This window comes from Falco peregrinus, chromosome 5 (genome assembly GCF_023634155.1).
Source record: "Falco peregrinus isolate bFalPer1 chromosome 5, bFalPer1.pri, whole genome shotgun sequence".
Taxonomy (NCBI): domain Eukaryota; kingdom Metazoa; phylum Chordata; class Aves; order Falconiformes; family Falconidae; genus Falco; species Falco peregrinus.
The window spans coordinates 49,867,536-49,887,583 of NC_073725.1; the positions used below are offsets into that span (position 1 = coordinate 49,867,536).

Below are 20,048 nucleotides of genomic sequence, written 5' to 3' on the forward strand. Positions count from 1 at the left end.
TGTAATGCCAAATTGTTTCTGAGCAGCAATGCTAGAGGAACAAAAATGGAATTGAGTAATTTAAATACATATGAACTGAAGAAAGTTTAACACACTTCAGTAAAATAATTAAGCTACAGTATTTTCAGGAATTACATGAAAATATGAGACTACAAAGCTATTAGTGAAAAACACCACACTGAAATCAGGACAGGATGTCAAGTCCTACAAATAACATGTAATTAAACTAAATGGAATCATTCGTTTCTAACATACCAGAACAGCACATGTCACTGACTTAGAGAAATTGAGGGAAAAAATACATACATGGAACAAAAGGACCCACTTGCCATGACAGCATTAAACAAACAACAATGAGAAATATCTAGCTGTAGTAGTTTCTGGTTAGATCACAACAATCAACTCTCAGGATAGATATGTGTTGCACAGCTAAGCGTGCTGATTAGAAGCTACAATTTATCCATAATGTTCCAAACCAATTTCATATAGACAAAGTTAAAAAAAAAACAGAATAGACTAAAAAGAAAAGGGTAAACATTTAATCAGGAATGTTAATCAAATAGGTAATTTCAGCTGCCTGAGAAAACTCACATTTTCCTGAGAAAGATTGCTGGTTGCTCTAAGGCCCTCATCACGGATATGGTTTTGTAGTTCCTGAATCATATGAGGTAAACCACTTGACACAGCACGAAGTAGAGTATACATATTTGCCATGTCTGTAACAGAGATACATTTTTATAGAATATGCTTAGAAACACTAAAAATCAACACTTAATTTAGTATCATAACTTCACACAGAACTTTTCAAAGACTGAAACATGACCAACTGTTTTGAAAAAAAAAAATTAACATACACTGGATCACTGACAAAAGCAAAAAGAAGGGGTAGGGCTAATATCAGTATTTACTGAGTACTGCCATTGTGACTACCTCACTCGTTCAGTATTGCTTATTTAGGAGAGACTCCAAGAGGAGAGGTAGGCTAGTATGGAAAAGTATTGTGCCAGTTTCTTTTAATCCTTGGCCTCCTTAAACCTCCCTTAGCACCAGCCAACCAAAATCAATTTAGCTATCATATTGACTTGACCACAGTTTTCCTCCAGTGGTGGCTTGAAATTTTTCTCAGGTTAGAAAAGCCATAAATAAGCAGCTGCTATTTTTATGGTTGGTGGTTTTTTGGCCAAAAAAAAGGATCTCGGCTCTGATCAAATTTACAGAACTCTCTGGAAACTGAACACTTATTAGATACAATTTAACTGTGAAAAGTAATTTTTTTCACATAACGGATACTATCTTCCACACAAAAATAAACATTCTTTCAAGGTTAAGAGGTATGTAGTCATCAGGATGCATAATTTTTTTAGTTGGGCAGGGTATGTAGTTCTAAGAGCATCTGCTTCTGTAAAAAGAATTTGGGAAGGGAGGTCACAAAAGATTCAGGACAATAAAAAGTGGCTACGAAAAGAAGCCAAAATACTTTATAATCCTGACCTGTCAAATGATGACGAAGGAATCTGTAAAGACAGAACCATTGGTTTACAAATGAAAACACAAGCATAAAATATGATCAATTCTACAGGACACAGGACTTCAGTGTGTTTTTAAGCCGACTAAGACAAGGAAAGAGAAAGAGTATTGGCTGAAAGAAGAGTTGTTAACAGCAAGAAGGTTTTGACTCTGTATTTGGGAAAATGAAAATGAATTACGTGGCAAAATTAAAATGTCATTCAGGGTTTAATTGGGCTTTCTAGATAAGTAACAGCTATTAGTTGAAAATGCTTAAGCACATAGGTCATTGAATAAAGATAGTAAATTGCAATGCTAAATGAATGACACAAAACCCACTTCATGCGTTTGTGACCATTGAGACTTACCACTTCTTTTCTCTTGTCTGATAATATTGTGACATTCTGCATGTAGAAACTGCAAGTGATCAGCTACCATTCTCTGTTGGCATTCATGAATCACTTTGCCATATGAGCTGGGATGCAAGTATTTCCGACACCGCATTTCTTCATCTTTTAATCTACCTAAAACCTACAGACAAGTGTTTAAACTGAGAGCTGATGAGATGCTAACAACCAATATAGAACCATGCACATACAACAGTTGTACGTATGTAGAATGAGATACATGAATAAGTAACAACGTTAAAGAACTTGCCCAGGATCCTGAAAGATTAGATTTGTTCTTTTGAATCAGGCTGTCACTGAATTAGTGCAATCTTCTGTTCTGAGTACTGACCAAGCTCAGTTAGTACTCGATGTCTAATAGAACTCAATAGTTGTCACGATTTATTTCTCCCTTCAGCTTTGTAACAGGTCTTCTCCAATTTCTTCTACCATATTTACTCTTTTCTGAGGAGGTTTTACCACAATACCTGTTTATGTAAGAATCACTTTACTGTTCCAAACCCATCTGCTTGTATGTAAATATCTGCTCAAAAGACACAGGAGTACATCTGAGCTACTAATAAAAACTCTCTTTATAACTTCAATGAGGGAAATAGGCATAATCATATAATAAGTCATATGAAAACTGACTGAAAAGCACTTATATCCAGTAATTATAAGGGGAGCAGAGGAAGAGTAGTGCAGCTACAAACTGCTTATGATAGACAAAATGAATCTGCATTCATTTCTTTTGGTTTAATTGAAGTCTTAGCTTGTCCCTGAATTTTACCTCAGGTGTGCAACCATTAGCATATGCTCCTTATGGTTAAAAGCGATCTCACAGCCTTCTCCTCAACTCTTCCATCTTGTTAGTGTGGACAGTATAGCACCAATGATTGACTCCTAGTCCTGTATTAATCTTTGCCTTCTCAAGCAAGGTATAAGAACTACCAGTAATTTAATCACAACCTGCCTTTGTACACCACAAAAAAAAAAAATCCATCTCAGAGTATGTAATTTTTAACAATGCTCTGTAACAACTCTACTATGTAGTCTTCTTTAAGCATTACATTGATATACTACTACAAACAGAAGAAAAATAAGGAAGCAATACAGATCAACCTGATACACATTTTGGGGGTTGTCTTTATTTATTTCTACTTTTCATGCAATCGAGTTATCGTTTATTATGAAATATTTTGAAGCTGACAGTCCATCCATAGACAAGGTTTGTAGTTTATACTCATGCCAACAAAACGCATAGTTTAAACTGCATGAAAGCACACAAAAAAGAACAACTATGGGAACTGTACAGGAAAACACGTATCATCAGTTAATTATAATACCAGATTTTAGTTATTACATGTGTACAGAAGAATCTCTTACCTTCTCCATGTATTGTGAGCAATTTGACTCTTGCAATAAATTTGAAGCTTCTTGTTTATAATACTCCCCTGTTTCATTCAGAAAAGGACACTCAAATATTTCCTGATAAAACTAAAAAGGGAGATATTTTTTTTAAAGTACAAATAATGCATACACTAGATTAACATTCAAAATTACAAATGTAAATCAGAAACATTTATCTACCTTTAGGGGGAATTTTTTCTTATACTGTTCAACATGAACAAAGGAGTTAATAACCCCATGGATTACTTTCTGGTTTGGGTCTTCTCCACAGCGATCACTGAAATAGGCAAAGGAAATATTAATGAGAATGTAGGTATCTAGTGTAACTCATCTAATAGCTGAATGAAATAAAATCGGATGAAAACATTTTCCAGTAAATTCCTCTGCTTAAATTGGTAAAATTGAAGAAGATTAATCTTAAAATAAAAAATGCACTCCTCTTTCTTTCCTATACTTTTAAATTGTTGAGAAAGCAATTCATAAACTATCATAAAAAAGCATTTGCAGGTCATGAAATTTCCCAGTGTTTGCTAAGGATATAAGTATTCCAAATACTGTAAGCAAGTACTTGAATAGTTACAATAAGTTACATCCAATTAAATACATTACCTTCAAACTCCCACCCCCTCCAAAAAAAAATTAAAATCATTTTTGCCAGCATCACACCAAGCAGCATACTATTTTATTATCTACTATTCAACATGTAGATATGAAGTGGAACAAATAACATACTTGGTGCATTGTCTCAATTTTTAATGATACACTGGAAAAGGAAAACTTTATGTCTTCCAGTTCATTCCAGCTTCTAAGGAAAAAGTTCAAATAAAGAAAATATTTGGTTGAAAACAAAAGTAATTGAAACAAGTGTTTTTACATGCTAAAAACATTAGCGTGTACTCCTTTGCAAAGACTGGAAGTAACAGACCCACACTCAGAGCAGCAGAGACTTTTAAAACATGAACTGTTCTAAAAAAGACCACTTGCACATACACTTTACGAAGAAGTAAAAAATATTCCTTAACTCCTAAGGTGTTAAATAGGACTAAAATATGATTTACAAAAGTATATTTAAGCACCAGCAGTTGTAATTTCAAAGGTTTTACTTTTTAAAACACATGTGTACATGTACATACATATATAGGGATAGAATAAGAACTTCTACTTTACCCAGCCTGCACTGAAAAGACAAAACAAGTTCTCCATTAGAAACTTACGTTGGTATAAGAGAGTCAATTACTTGAGTGATTTAAAAAAAAAAAAATAAAAAGGGAAAAAAAAGTAAAGCCAGAAAAAATACTTCAAACTCAAACATTACAATATATCCATCTAGGCTGGGGTGGAATCAGGGGAAAATAATTTTGCTAATTTAATTAATTTTGATTTGGAATTGATAAAAACTCCAGATGCCCATGAGCTAGGGAGGTTTACCAGGACAGCCACGCCAGCAGTTACTAAATTACATACACCAGACCATATGTTCACAGCACTGTTAACGGTGTGTACTGCTTTTAAATACTACTGTGTCCTAAGATCCGAAAACTTAAGCTCATGATGGGTGGAAAGAACTAGCTCTCTAACAGATTACAAGCAGTCATTGTATGGTTTATGCAGCTTGGTCACCTGTTACAAGTGAGTTAACCTAATGGTAACTGCTTTAGCAGGGATGGTCTGATTTACACACACACACACACACACACCCCCCGGGGGAAAGGAAGGTTTCCTCTGGCTGTGGTAGCTGGAACAACGGAATAAATTTGGGTTTGGGTACATGTAATCACACCTTGTAATCTTGCCAGCATCCCTCTGCTGGGTCTGATTATATGATGGCAGAGGCAGCAGCAAGTCACAGAAGGGAATAAGTCTAATACCAGACCCAGTGCCTGGACCCAGCTCCACCCTGGAGGGACCCAGGAGCATGATTAAGTTGCAGGATGTATGCAGCCGGTGAACACAGCACGATGTCATGGAGTGCAGGAAGCTATGTAACTAAAAGTTAAGCATATTACAAAACAGGGAACCATCCAGTCCACCTCTAGCACGTGGGCTGGACCTGGAAAGATACTGGTGACACAAACACAAGAAGCATTACTGTAGTAACAGATGAAGACTCAGATCCCCTCTGCTCGGTTCACAGGCCACTTCACAGACCTTAGCCCATGCAGATGCAGGAGGAGAAGGGGCAGCAAAGTCAGGCTCAAGGGATTCCAAGGTCAGTAAATCATTAGGAAAAAGCTGTAAAAGTGCAGGAGGGAGACACTCCGTGGAAGAGCTGTAAGGCGGAAGACAGGCTTTTGAAGCAGAGGTCAACAGCATGAAGGCGATAGACGAAAAGGAAGACAGCACAGAACCAGCCTTGTCTGCTTTGGCAGCATATTCAGGTTTTTATTTACACCAATGGCACTCTGCTCCCAACAATTTGTAATGCAAATGGCTAGTTTCAACAAAATTTGACATAATTTTCAAGGATGGCTTTCAGGAAAGCTATAGCAGTAAAAGCATCTCCCAAACTACGATGAGAGAAATTGGTGACCCCACCGAGGTGGAATTCTTAAGTCTGCATTTTCCTTCTTGGCAATAGTCAGCAAGCAATATGGACACATACAGCTACAGAGCAGCTGCTGCACAGTTTGAAGCACAGATGTCACAGGACATCTTGGGAGGGTAGAAGGGAATGATGATGTTTGGTGGGGAATCTGGACAAAAAGATAAAGCACTAGAAACACAAGTTCCACTAATCTGGATGATGAGTTTCTTTTTTCAAAAGAAATGGAGAAAGCTACAGAAAACAAGCTCAAGGAAGTTGTGCCAGTTTATATTAACTCCATCTTGTTCCTGCCTTAAGAGTGAAGCTAACAGTGAAGTTTAATACTTATTGTACAGCGTAATTCTACAGCCCCATAAAATAGATTTAAAGTTTAAGACACAATAATAAATACTGTATTCACTGAGAAGATTTCATCATTCAGAAGAAGTGCTCTGCTGTGTCAGACCAATGGCCTATCAACACCACTTAACTACAGAATTCACTGTGAACTAGAAGAGCCCATTTTGAACACTTCCTAAAAAGTTAACTTCCAATAGCTTTCCTTCCAAACAAATGGTAGAAATAAATTATCAGCTTTGACAAGAACAGGGTCAGTTAGTTAGAAAGTGTTAGTTATCTTTACTAGAGAAGCCTCTCCTGGTTAGTCTGTTCTAATCACACTGTCATTTGAGATAGCACCTGAATAATTTCCGAATTATTTCTGTTTAAGAATTTCATAGATGAATTTTCTCACAATTCGAGATCTTGTCGGCTTCCTGTTGTGTTGAAACAAAAATGCATAAGTTGATATTCAGCTTGCCTTGTAGGAGGAGTGCTTGGGCTAGAGGGAGGGGGAAGAAAGTGTGTTATATACAGAACTATATAAAAAGGAGTGCAGTCAGACACAGACAAGCTTAAGTGATTTACCAATTTTCTGCTGTTCAAGGTAACTAATCCTGCTCCCTTTTGCTCAGTCACAGGCCTCTGTATCTCTCTTGCATTGCTTTGGCACTCATCTAATGCTTTGCTGAACTGACTCATCATGCCAATCTAGAGAAATATTAACCAAGATGGTTTTCTGTCATAGTGAGGCAGTGCAACCGCTAATAAGATGAGCGCCAAATTCAGCACAAGAAAGTAGCAGAGCACAGCCTGCTCCTTTTTGGCATCAGCAAACTCTTAGATCAGTTTAGCCATCTTGTTCAGCTGAACCACAAGTCACTCCTGTAGTTCTTCACTGCCATATACCAAAAAAGCTTGTTGTCAACTGTAATGTATAGTGTATCACACAAGTCTGTAACTTCTAAAAAGTCAACGTGCTCAAGATTTTAGTCAGAAGTCTTTCAAATTCCAGTTAAATACATTGCTAAAATAAAACCTGAAAGCAAAATCTGTGGCTCTGCTCTCCCTAACTTTTCCCGTACAATAATAAACATGGTTTTATAGGCAACTAGTTGACAATAATGTTGGTTATCAACTCCACATATCGCCGTATACTAAACAAAATCTTCTGGTTAAAAGAAGTTCAACTGTTCCATCTATTTAAATTTCAATTTTTTTGTATAACATTTTAATAAATAGTACCATATGTACACTTAAGTACTACACAAGGCATCTAATCAAGAAGTTTCTAAGTATATACATGTATTAGTAATTTTATTAAGTTTTTTAGGTAATAATCTTCCCATGCATAATCTTGCACCTCTGGTAGATTTAACTCATTGATATCCACTTCTTCAAAGACCCTGATTAATTCCCGCATTGCTGAGCTCAATGCTAAAAGACTTTTAAGAGTTGTTTGCAGCAGCGTCTTTAACATTGCCTCTTACAAACTGTATTAACCAGTAGAATCACAGTAAAGGACAGCAAGAAGCCTACAGATACATGCAAAGACCATCTTCAGAATACCCACAGTAAGTCCTACATTTCATGATACCACGAAGAACAGCTATAATAAGAAGTCTCTCTTACATAGTTCACTACATTATATGCAGATCACAAAGTGGGTAGAACACAGTTAATATTGTTAGATGTGTATTTTGAGAAACGGAGTTGAATTAACTTTTGAGATCAAACAGAAGAATCCTTAATAACTGAGGGGGGGGAAAATCCAGACCCAACCATTAGAGACAATGACTCAAGTTTTATTTAGAACTTTCTAAATGGTTTAATAACAACGTCAACTTGTTACAGGCTCAAGATCTAATAACCCACAGAGCCAGCGACAGTCTTGATCTAAATATCCTTGCGAGGTCTGTCATCAGCCTCAAGGTAAACACATACCATTACTTTTAAAAGGTATCGGATGTCTCTTGATAAAGGTTTTAACAGATTTCCACTCCCACCCACAAGTAAATATACAGATTGACCAAAATGAGTCTTCAGGGTCACCGTGCTCGATGTATCAAAGCAGAATTTTCTTCACCATGAATTTAGTAAAAATAAATTGTTATAGTAAACATATGGATAAAGCAGTATTAGCACTGGTTACAAAGGAAGCACGGTTCAACAACTCAAAGCAAATAAATACTTTCTGATTCCAGAGATACCATCTGAGAGACACATCATGTCAGTTACTTAGTCATCAAAAATTTAATTCAGGAAGGAAAAACAAAATTTAATATTAAAATATTCTTTTTTAATGCATTCTAAATACAGCTTTTTTTTTTTTCTGACCACGTGCACAGCAAAGAAACTTTGATCAGCCAAATTACCTCACTATCCCAGTTCACCTACACTGAGTCAGGCATGCAATCCCTTTAAAAACCCCCACCCAGTCACTGGGCAACTCCAGAGCTACCCTTAACAGTAGTAAAAGCATAGAAACCAATGGAACTTACAACTACACACAAGGTCTGTAGTATATTTCAAAATTTCCGTTTATTCATATATAAAAAGATCCTTTAGAAGCTAAACAGTATAAAGCTTTTGAATCAAAACTTAAGAAGCCCAAGTCCTGTAACTGCCAGGGTCTTTGTTTAAAAGTAACAAAGATATTCAGAAATAAAATAATAAATTCCCTCCAAGTGAAAAAAAAAAAAATATTTATTTCCATTTCATTCAAGCAAGGCACCAAAAATGTTAAATGAAGTCACTCATCTGAACAACAGAAACCCAGATGCTTCGCTTTCCTTACAGAGAAGCAAGAACTCTTTTGGGTCCCCATGCAAAGCAACATAGCTTTTCTGGCTTTGGCCAGAATCTTTGCATAAGCCCTGGTCCTTCAGTTTAGTGATGGCACAGAAGCCATACGCGGTCAGCATCAGGTGGAAAAAAAAGGCAAAAGGTATCCTATGGGACCTGGAGAATTATTCCAACTACTCCCCAATCCCATTGATAAAAAGGGTTGCTGAAACAGAAAGATCACGACCCTCAGGTAACAGTGAATTAACCATTTCCTTTTCAGACTCTTTCTACACATGCAAACCACAAATATATAGCCACAACAAGAAAGGCTGATAGATCATCATCATAAGTTACAATGCTACCTTCAAAAAAACCATTAAAAAGTTTGATTGGCATCCCCAGACTTTTCAGTGTAAAAAAGTGCAATACCCCCCCCCCCCCCTTGTGTAAAAGCAAAAAAATATTCAAGCACTCACTTTTTTATTTCTCGGAGGAGCATCCGAATAAGGATGGCCTGCAGTGGCTCAATCATTAATTTTCTCCACATATCAAGAGCTAGCTGTCAAGACACAACACAAGTTTACATCAATAAAAAAATACCAAAAAAACCCCCAAAACAAAACTAAAGATGATACAATTCCCCATTCAGTATTTCAAAAATGAAATGGTCGGATACCCTCTTCTGTCTCCTTTTAAAATTATTGTTTGCTTCACATCTCTCCGATTTATCAATGTATTGATATATTATTTCAGCATCTTTCTTCTAGACCATCTGACTGCATTTGGATGAAAATCACACAGATCTGTACTCTTGCAGTGTCAGACAGAATTTCTAGTCATGCAGTGTCTGAATGCATGCTTTCCAGTCTGCATTCTTCCCACACATCTAATAGGACCGATTTATTCCTTGGTTCCACTCTGTCAAGGATTCTCAAATGTATATAAGGACCCTAAGCAAGCTGGTTACAAGGGCAGGTTTTCAGTGTACATTTAAACAAAAATCTGCACAGCAATAGGTAAGTAACATGTCTTTCTACCTGAAGTGTTTGAATGTGTACAGACATCGGTATTTCTAAAAATGATAGCAAAAATAAGCCTCAGCTAGCAAAAGGGAATGTCTCTTGGCCAATTTGTCAGAGGTCAGAATCAAAGATAAAGAACCCTTCTATATCAAACACACAGTGAACATCTTCAAACTAAGATATATACAGCTTACGCAAAGTCACTGAGAAGATAATATTTGACTTAAATGGAACTCAAATCACCTTCATATTAGGGATAGGTCACCCTATTACTAATATATGATTAGAGGGATCAGTCAAATAGACTCAAGTATCTCAAACTGTTGTGGGTGAAGTAATTGCTACCAAAACATACCACCTGTAAAAACACAACTGCAATCATTCAAAAGGAGTTTTTACACTTAAGTCAAAGTCAGATTTAAAGCCCAAGTGGATAATGTGATCCCTCAGATGGAGGGAATAGCCACACACATCTGCAACCTCTAAGAACACCTAATAGTGAGTTGTAGACTGGGGAAAAAAAGGAAATTATCAAAATCAGTGAGGACAGAGGGAATATTGCTAATAAAGTTTTGACACAACTAACAGACTCCTAGCTGCAAAAATTAAAATATTGATTGAGTGTGTTTTAAATGAAAGTAGGCATTTAGCTATTGACTAGGTATCTGATCTAATCCACTTTGTGAAATAAATGTTCCTTTTGAAGGGCAGACAGATGAACTTGCTCTGTCACGGCTCTCCAACACCCGTGCAGTAATACAGAGTACAAGAGTCTAGGAGCTAAAGCTGACCCAACTGTATCATAAGCAGGTTCAGAGAAGAGGTTTGCTTATAAATCAAAAGACAGATAACATTTTGAAATCAAAGTTGTCTTGGGAGTGATTTTCACTGTCTTGCCTTGTAGACAATAGTAGCAGAACAGTTAGAGGAAAACAGTTTCCCTAAGACATCAGGAGCTCATCCAGCAGAGAATGCTGAAAGAAGCTAGCTCTGGAGAGGGGCAGGGGGAAGAAAGAAAAAAGTAAAAAAAAAAAATAAAAAAAAAAAAAAAAAGACTGACACATGTTGTGACTGAGGTGAAGGGGACCATCTCAGGCAATTCTATTCTGCAATGTGGTCTCTAGCATAGTCCCTCTCACTTAAGATCTACCAGTCTGAAACAGCTTCAAGTTGCCTGTCGGAATTTTCTTGTCAAGTAAGCTACAGACTGGTCAATCCAGCAACTTGACGTATTAGTTCTAGAGACTTTTTTTCTCCTTGAGGAGAAAACTGATCTTCCTTCTCCACTGGATTGACAATACAGAACATGGTAGTTTCCTTCATTTTCGAGAATCTGTTGCCCCATGATGGGGTAAAAAAACACAGAATGCACACTTTAACTACCTCCTAGCTCAGGGCTCCCATACAGTCACTGAAAACTCAGAACTCTGAAAATAATGATACGGGCTCAACCCAGAAAAACAGTATCCTTCACCACACATTCATAACATACGGAAAGAAAAATAAATCTCTTGCAAGCACTGGCATACTAGTTTCATCAACTGATCTCATCCTGTATTTCTCTTAATACAATTACTGAATGTCTGGAACACTTATCAGGATGATAAACTGTTTGAAGCCATGCCCACACACGTCACATACGCACCTCCAGTCTCTGCTATATACCTACTGTTACACACCCCAGAAGAACTAAGCAAGCACGTACTCGTTTAAGATTACTGAAAAGCTCACAAAGTTTCATTAGCGCACAGGAGTGACACTGAGACAGAAGCTTCAGCACATAGACAGTACAGTTCTGCATCTACAAACACTGGGCGTTATTTCTGTAACTTCTGTCCTTTATCTACCCAGAAGCATGATCATCTCAGTCATCTAAAAAGGGATAAATGATAATTCCTTCCATTCTAAAGAGGTGAACAACTGAAAGACTTTTCCAAAACCCCTAGTGCAATCCAAAGAATGAAAGATAGAATCCTAAACAGGAACCATAACGAAAGAGAAAATGCTTTCAAAACAAAAAGACTTGATAAACTTGGCGAGTGCCTTACAGGTCAAGAAATGTGAACTACTTTTATTTCTGAGGCAATGAATTTACCAAAAGCAGCACTGCAATTAATTTATTGAACTACTTGAGAGTAGGACTCAAGTCTCTATTCCTTTTCAGGCCATAAAGCTAATTCTATACCACTAGTGAACTGGGATTAACTTTACTGTCTCAAGATCAAAAATTTAGCTCCCACTACTACTACAGCTTACTAAGACAGTATTTGACAAAGAGAAATGAAAGAAGTCTTGGGGTGTGAGATAATGAAAGTCATTAGTAGCATTCCAGACATCATAATCATCCAAACATCTTCAAAGACCAAAGGCTGCCAACTACAGTTCAAGAATCTTGACCCTCGCCATAACCTGCCCAAATGATGAGCTATGGTTGTACCATCCTAGGAACAGCTGCTGGGGAGCTTTAAGAAGAAGCGTGCATCATTGTCCTTCCACCCCCCCTTATGATTCCTTAAACATAAGGAAAATGAGAAACTCCAAAAAGCTGAATTATCAGGTCTACAGTTTGTTGTTTACCAATGAACATATCCTAGGGCAGAAATCTATGGATAAAAGTTGTCATTACCACCCTTTGGGTAATACCTCAGAACAGAGTAGCACACTGAAACAAGGAGAGAACGCACCAACGCATCAGCATCACCCAGTGCCAAGAACAAGCCCAGACCTATTCCCAGCCCCCAAAGCAGCTGAACAGTCATTCACACAGAGCTAAGGATGCCTCCCGACAATTGTGGAAACGAACTCAGCTAAATCTCAGTCTCAGGAAATAAGGAATAAGATTTATGCCATTTTGAAGATACCACAAACACGGAAGCAACATGCACTTCCAATCTTGATAAGCCTTTACAGATGCCACTAATTAGCAAGCCTCAGAGACAGCACAGGTAGACAAGGGAAGAACAATTACCTGAACTGCCTTAAGTATATCACATTTCTGGTGGTTTTTTGAGCCCATTCCCAACCTGTCAGAGGATTAGCAATCCCAACTGGCAGTGCTGTCTTCAGCAGCTGGATAGCTGAGTCAGAAGCACAGAAGATGCTTCTTCATGCACTGCAGTCTCTCCTTACTCTTCACTAAAGGCAGCAGAGACTTCTTACTTAAATCGATGACATCAAACAGCTAGAACAGTAATCACTGACAGCTCGAGTTCTGACATTAAGAATGTATTTTCTCTAGCTTTCCAAACCAAAAGAGAAGTGTTCACTTCACTTTTAAAGGAAAAAGGCAAATGTACAGAGCAAAGGAAAAAATCAATACACCACTACAAATAATGACAGAATAAAATTAATTCCCCAGCTAGCAGTGTGTATACATACAAAGACAAGCATTCAAAAGAAAAGTTTCTGCTCAACTGTATTCAGGATTGTGGGTTTGCTCTGACTGAGATTGAAAAGGTGTTTTCAAAATCTTCTTAAAGTCATACTGAAACTATGTTTTGAAAAACTTGAAAGGTGTTGGTTTTTTTTACTGTAAAACTATCTTTTCATGTTTCTTTCCATATTTAATGGTAAGAATAATCATGAAGTGACAGAAACTATGTATACTTCACTTCTGCATAGTCAAAGTGCACAGGGTGGTATCTGCTGACTTTTTTCCATTTTACAGGTATTTAAAAATTACTCTCCAATGTACACTAGTAACTGTGTTAACATCCTTGTGCTTGCCCCAAATTATTTTTTTTAAAGATAAACCTTCTGTACGTTACACTTCTGTACAAAGAATGTCTACTTTTTTTTAAAATCTCTATCCAAGTTTCTACAATAGCAGTACAAAACTGCTTACATTAGAAAATAAGATGTACAGAAGACTAATCTCAAAAAAAGCTGTTACACTTTGCAACATCAAGAAATAGAAGCCTAAAGATACTATTTCAAGGGTTTCCAGAAACAAAAGTACTGCTTCTTCCAAGTGTTTTCTAGACAGAAGTGTCACCTAATAAGGCAAAGGGTTGTTTTTTTTTGCAAAGTGGTATCTATTACCACATTTTAAACTGAAGTTCTCCAATAGTTTTCATATTTGCTTGTGCCCCCACCCTCTGCCTTGGATCACTGTTTTTATACATCAAAACCGTAATTTCATTTTACAAAGGTTTCAGTGCTTGTAACTTCTACCATATTTAGCTATTCATTTTCTCTATGACAGGAAAGTCAAAACTTAAGAGGACAAAGCTGAACTTGTGGCACTTCTGAACGTAATTTATATCCTCTACCACTTTCAGAGATACCTACCTCTCCTATTTCCATCAATGGTTCGTTCATATCCACCCCGCCATAACCATACTGAAGATCAGCTTCAGTCAATTTGTTCTTCTTAATAAACTGTGTGTTGAGGTACCTATAGAAAAAGATATTCTAATCAAAACAGGCAGAAGTTAAGGTGTTGTAGGTTTTTTTGGTTTTTTTTAAAAATATGGAATTGTAGAATATCTTCCACATCACAAAAGATAACCTCTTTTAACCAGTGGCATTGGTTATCTGCAGGAAATTCTTAAAATATAAATGACTTCTAATTTAAGAGACCTTACATCATATTAAAACAGTAGTGTTAGCAACTGACATATCACACAGTAGCCTGATACATCACTGTCAGCATTTTCTTGGTGTGCAATATACTTGTGGAAGAATCCAACCTTTCAACATATACTACCATATTATTCATACATGCATATGCAAGATAACTGCTAAATTCTGAGCGGTTGACTAGTTGAGTGAAAGTAGCTAATTTTTAATGATAGAAAAACATTCCTGAGTATCAGATATTTTTAAGTAAAATGTATTTTCTTCTACCTGTACTGTTTATTATTTTGCATTTCTCAGACTAAAACACAAAAATAGTGTCAATTTTCACAGGACCAATTTTTGTCGGTTGTGATGCTTTACTCAGGTCATGACAACTAGCAAACAGCTGTATTGCAAATTTTAAATATAAGAATTTGCAGAAAATATTTTAATTAACAATTATAAAGAAGAAATGTTACAAATGCTTTTTTATTTTAATATTTACTATTGTATGCATAGGTTTTGTAAATAACAGACAAAGGTTTCTGCACAAGACCTGATAAAATGTCCCTCTTAATTCTCAGTATTCCCTTAAAAGAAATACAGTAGCTTTTTTAAACCAAACCAATCTCCTCCTCTTTCCCCAGTAAACGGGAAAAAAAATTATAGCACCATTTATAACTGCACTTGTATTTGTTGTGTTAGTGCTTAAAGGAGGTAACAGATTTTTAAAAAAAATTCTGATCCAACTAGCAGTTTTGGGATGCTCAGTTTCAGACACTGAAGAGAGCCAGATTACTGAAGTGCTTTAAGAGATTCAGGGTTCAGAGGCTGCACCAGACTAGTGATGCCTCAATACTTCAGGCAGGAATACAAATGACAAGCAAAGACGAAAAGGAGAAACACACTATGGAAACCTGTGAACTTGAAAGTATTTAGGACACCACAGAGTCCAAAGAAGGAAGACTTGTGATAGTGCAGTGGTGACAAACTGGAATACAGTGGCCTAACCTACTTTCAGACTCCAGAGTCTTACAGAATACTGTAAAATGCTCTGCAACCATCAATAAATAACCATCATAAATTGTAAATGCAAGTCTGTGCAGAAGGCTACCGGCCCGCCATTTCATATAAAACTTGTATGGACATCCAGAATAGCTGGGACACAAGCCCTAAGCAAGCATGGTCCTTGATGATATTTCCTACCCCTGCCATGAGAACAAAGCCAGCAACTGCCATTCTGCTTTTTCCTGTTAAGCTTGCCAAAAAGGAAAGCCCTATGCTCTCCTCATTCACTCCCTCTCTTCCATCAGTACATGCCTTCTCAACAAATCCAGATCGGGCAACTGATCCATCTTAAAGCTCATGTAGCTACAAGTAAATAAGCAAGTCTAATCTAGATTGGGTATCCCTGCAAAGACCTACCTGATTCAAGAAAAAAAGAGGGTGGCAAGAAGCAGGCAGGCAGAAGCATTTGTGGCAAGAGCTCTACCACACTGCCTCAAAACCAAAACCAAATTTGCCCATATTTCCTCTCCTGCTGTCCTACTTTTACCATCAATTTCCAGAAGCAAGCATAAGCAAGTAACTGCAAAGGATGTGTGAACAGTGTAATTCAAATCAATTCCTCCACTGAAGCGATCAACTATTTTCCACCTTGAATTACTACTTTAAATACTTCATCTCGATTTCTTACTTTCACAAGACAATCCGTAAGGTTTACTTGTAACTTACTGTGGAGACAAGAATTGGGCATGAATTGATAATACCATAAAATAACCCACAGACTCTTGCTGCCCTTATGGTAAAACTTTCAGGTGAAAATCTGAAATACTTGATCACACAGCTCAGGCCCAATTACTTGAGAGTTCACCTGTGCAGACTTACACTTTAGTATCTGATGAGGAAAATGGCAAACAAAATGAGAAAATTAAAACTTGTTTACTTTCATGGTATTAGCAAAGCAATACACTTTTTGGTACCAAACCTCAAAACACACCCACCAACCTTCCACTCCAGAAAGAAGGTAAAAAGTTTGGAATTCAGAAGAGTGTTACAAGACTTATTCAAAACAAATACCTACTTTACAGTGGCATTTGGAAGACAGCATCCCATGTAAATTAACAACATCATGAAAACATCCGGTACATGAATATTTTTGTGGCAAACTTTTTCAGACATAAAGGACTTGTTAATTTAGCAAAACAAAAGGTAAGTTCTTTTACAAGGAATTTAGCAAAAAAACTAATTTAACAATCAGAAGGGTAGCTAATTATTGGGACAGATTACCTGGTAACTTCCATGTATTTCATACTTTTAGATCAACCAAGGACACTACTCTAACCACAGACTAACACAGTGACTACACTCCCAAAGCAATGCCACATCTCAACAGCCCACAGTGTCCTTGGCGGGGGAGAATGGGGGACAGACACAACAGACTTTTCAAAGTCCTGACAGAAGGATTAGATGTATATTTTTTTTTCTTTTAATGTTTTATTTGGTTTTAGTAGTTTGAATTACATACTCCTGGATAAGAAACAAGTATTAGTGTTGGCAAAATAGACATTGCGAAATCTAGCTTAAATGTAATGAACCTAAGAGCGTATCTGTCTCAAATCAGCTACTGGTCATTTTCTTATGTTCTCCATGAACAAAGCCAAAAGAGTTTACCACCTTTAAGTCTTTGTCCATCCATGATATGGCACCACAAAACACCATGCATGATTACATATATTTCCAGAAGTACTATACTTTAAGCAAAAAAGGTAAACACCCTCTATTCAGATTTTTTCCTCCTCTGAAAGCTGTCCTAAGATAAACAAGAAACTTCTAAGTAACCACTCTTCCTCCCCCACCCTGCTTCCTACACACAGAGTCAGACTGCTATACCGATCCCCAAAATGGCACAAAGGTCTAGCAGAACAGTATACAGGAATAAACCTGACCAAGTGCTGAGGAAACTGCTTTCAGAAATTTGCACTGAGAGAAACCTGCTAACAATTTTCACAGGCCATTGCAAGTGTTCATGGACAGAGAAATGGATAAAAACCCTATGTGCCAATATCATCCACTCTTCTGATGCATAGACGCCAATTTAAACAACCAGAAGTAACTGATTAGCTAGGACTAATTATTACAGTTTGTTTTCAGAAACACTGTTTGGTTTTTAAGATTTTCTTCAGTCTACCACTTGCAGAATTAAATTGCTTTACAAGCTACAGAATGCATACACGGCCACATGATGAAGCTATAAATGGCTACATCACTGTATAATAGGAATTAGCAATTATATTAATGTTTTCAGTAATTTCCATGTGCATTCACATGGTCAGCGGTGCTAAATCTATCCACAACCAGTTATGAACAGTGCTGTTCACAGGTGGATACTGAGGGAGCAGTTTGTTTTACAGATCCAACAGGAAACCAAGCGCCGCCTCAGCTGCATTAGCAAGAGCGTACCAGCAAGTCAAGGGAGGCAATTGTTCCCTCAGCACTTTTGAGGACATACCTGGAATATTATGACCAGTTCTGAGTACCCAAACACAACAAATCTCAACAAATCAAAGAGAGTCCAGAGAAAGCTCACTGAAATAGCTAGGGTGAATAGCATGAGACATACGTGAGATGAAAATAAACACTTCTCAGAGGAGCACACAGAAAATATAAGCAGCAAAGGACACAAGTTGCAGAATGACAAATTCCAAACAGACATACAGGAATTTTTTTTTACAGTGAGAGTAATCTAACACTGAAACAGGCTGAGCAGAAAAATCTCTGTCCTTGAAGGAGCTGAAATTTGACTCAATGAAACTTTAAAAATCTGGTTTAACTTAGAAGCTAGCCCTACTCTGAGCATAAGGTTGAAATGTGTGGCTTTCAGAGGCTTGTTCACACTTTCTTTAATACGTTTCAATGAAAACATGCAACAGTGATTTCACAAGAGCTATACCAAAAGCAGCAGAATGCTTTAGTGTGTCTAGTACTGTACACATACAAGTGCTCAGCACTAGAAATTTAGATAATACAGTATCTGTTCTGATTTACTCAAGCACAGATGAACTGTCCACTGGTTTACAGACCTGTAAAACAGGGTTAAAATAATCTATATGAAGAATAAATGAAAGCCATTTCATTACAACAAAGCACTGCAGATACTAAAACTTTAGGAATCCAACAGCCATATCAAAATTATGAGATAAATAATAAATACCTGATGTGGAAGTAAACCTCCCAGGGCTACTAAGTGCTAAAATGAGGGTAGTTCTTTCAGTAGAAGTTTCAATAGAAAAATATCATTAGTGTTAGGTTTCAAATGTTGATGGCACTTCTTGTTTGTTTAAAACTTCCTCATATTTATTAAGTTATGTAATTAGTAAGCAAGATTAAGAGCAGCAGCTTCTTAAAGCTTAAAAAAACGAGAAGGGGACTGGAATTAATACAAGTTTAGATTGTGTTACAAGTTACTGCCATATCATGCTTAGAATTAGAATACACGTTACTCCTATCATGACAAAACCAGTTGAAGTTTAATCCTAAAACAAAGGAAAATGCGTCACATAAAAGTACAAAGCAAACCAAAATTAGCCTAAAGAACTAAAAATTACATGAATATGCTAGTACTAAGTGTTTTTAAAAAAGACAAAACAGCAAAAGCTGCATTATGTGTGTTTAGTTTTTAGGATTTCTTTTTATGAGTAGATTTTAGAACTTCAGCATTTTAAAAAAAAATCGCTTAATTTCAATTTGCTGGATAAGAAAATCCTCCAGTTATTTTAAATAAAGGTACACAAACCAGATTTTTTTACAAATACAATTACCCATGAAGACAGTTACAGCACCAAGACACTGTTAAGACCCAATGTCCAGCAATGCTTTTACCTATTATGTTTGTCATCAGAAGTTAACAAAAAAATCCAACAACTGAAGAATATCAGGTGTTAATATCAGGTATTTCTTATTCCATCAGTTTTATCTTAGTGAAGAATATATGGGATTTTAGTTTTCAAACTGAATCCAAATTTGTTTTCCTAGCAAAACACACCTGGTGGGTGTATGTTTTATTATTGAAGAAAAAAATCACTTTCAAAGTCATACCCTTTAGAGACTTTTAAAAGACAGTATATGACAAAACTCACAACTTCAACACAAAGAAAGAACATCTAACTTTGAGGTAAAATTATTTCCAACAGAACACCCAACAAGTACATCTTCTGGACCAAAACACCATATGCAAAGCAAGAAGAAAAGTTAGAATGTGCAGAGCTGGCAGGAAATGAGTAACTTCAGAGTTTAAGAACTTGGTTTCACAGATACATGAATACCACTCTGTTGAGCTTATATATATGTACAGGTTGGTTCGTGTGCATAAAAACAGTCTGAAAAAAAAAAAATGCTCTAGCTTATTTAAAAATAAGCCAAACAAAAAAAATCAGGTTCACACTGCTGGAGAAGTATTTTAATTTGTTGGTTTATGACCAGAAGCACTGAAGCACTTGGAAAAACTGTTACACA

General features: G+C 36.7%; 1 protein-coding gene across 4 annotated transcripts in view; it reads right to left on the reverse strand.

Moving 5' to 3' along the window:
• Positions 1-20,048, reverse strand: part of CUL2 (cullin 2) — a 52,357-nt gene that overhangs the window by 19,585 nt on the left and 12,724 nt on the right. For 3 of the 4 annotated variants that reach the window (XM_055805145.1, XM_055805144.1, XM_013296473.3), the window contains exons 5-11: positions 14,265-14,370; positions 9,429-9,511; positions 6,581-6,667; positions 3,483-3,579; positions 3,279-3,389; positions 1,875-2,037; positions 592-716 (exon numbers count right to left, since the gene is read on the reverse strand). In XM_055805145.1, coding sequence (XP_055661120.1) covers positions 592-716; positions 1,875-2,037; positions 3,279-3,389; positions 3,483-3,579; positions 6,581-6,667; positions 9,429-9,511; positions 14,265-14,370 — 772 coding nt within the window. The remainder of the gene's footprint in view (positions 1-591; positions 717-1,874; positions 2,038-3,278; positions 3,390-3,482; positions 3,580-6,580; positions 6,668-9,428; positions 9,512-14,264; positions 14,371-20,048) is intronic. The other variant, XM_055805146.1, reaches the window with a different exon arrangement.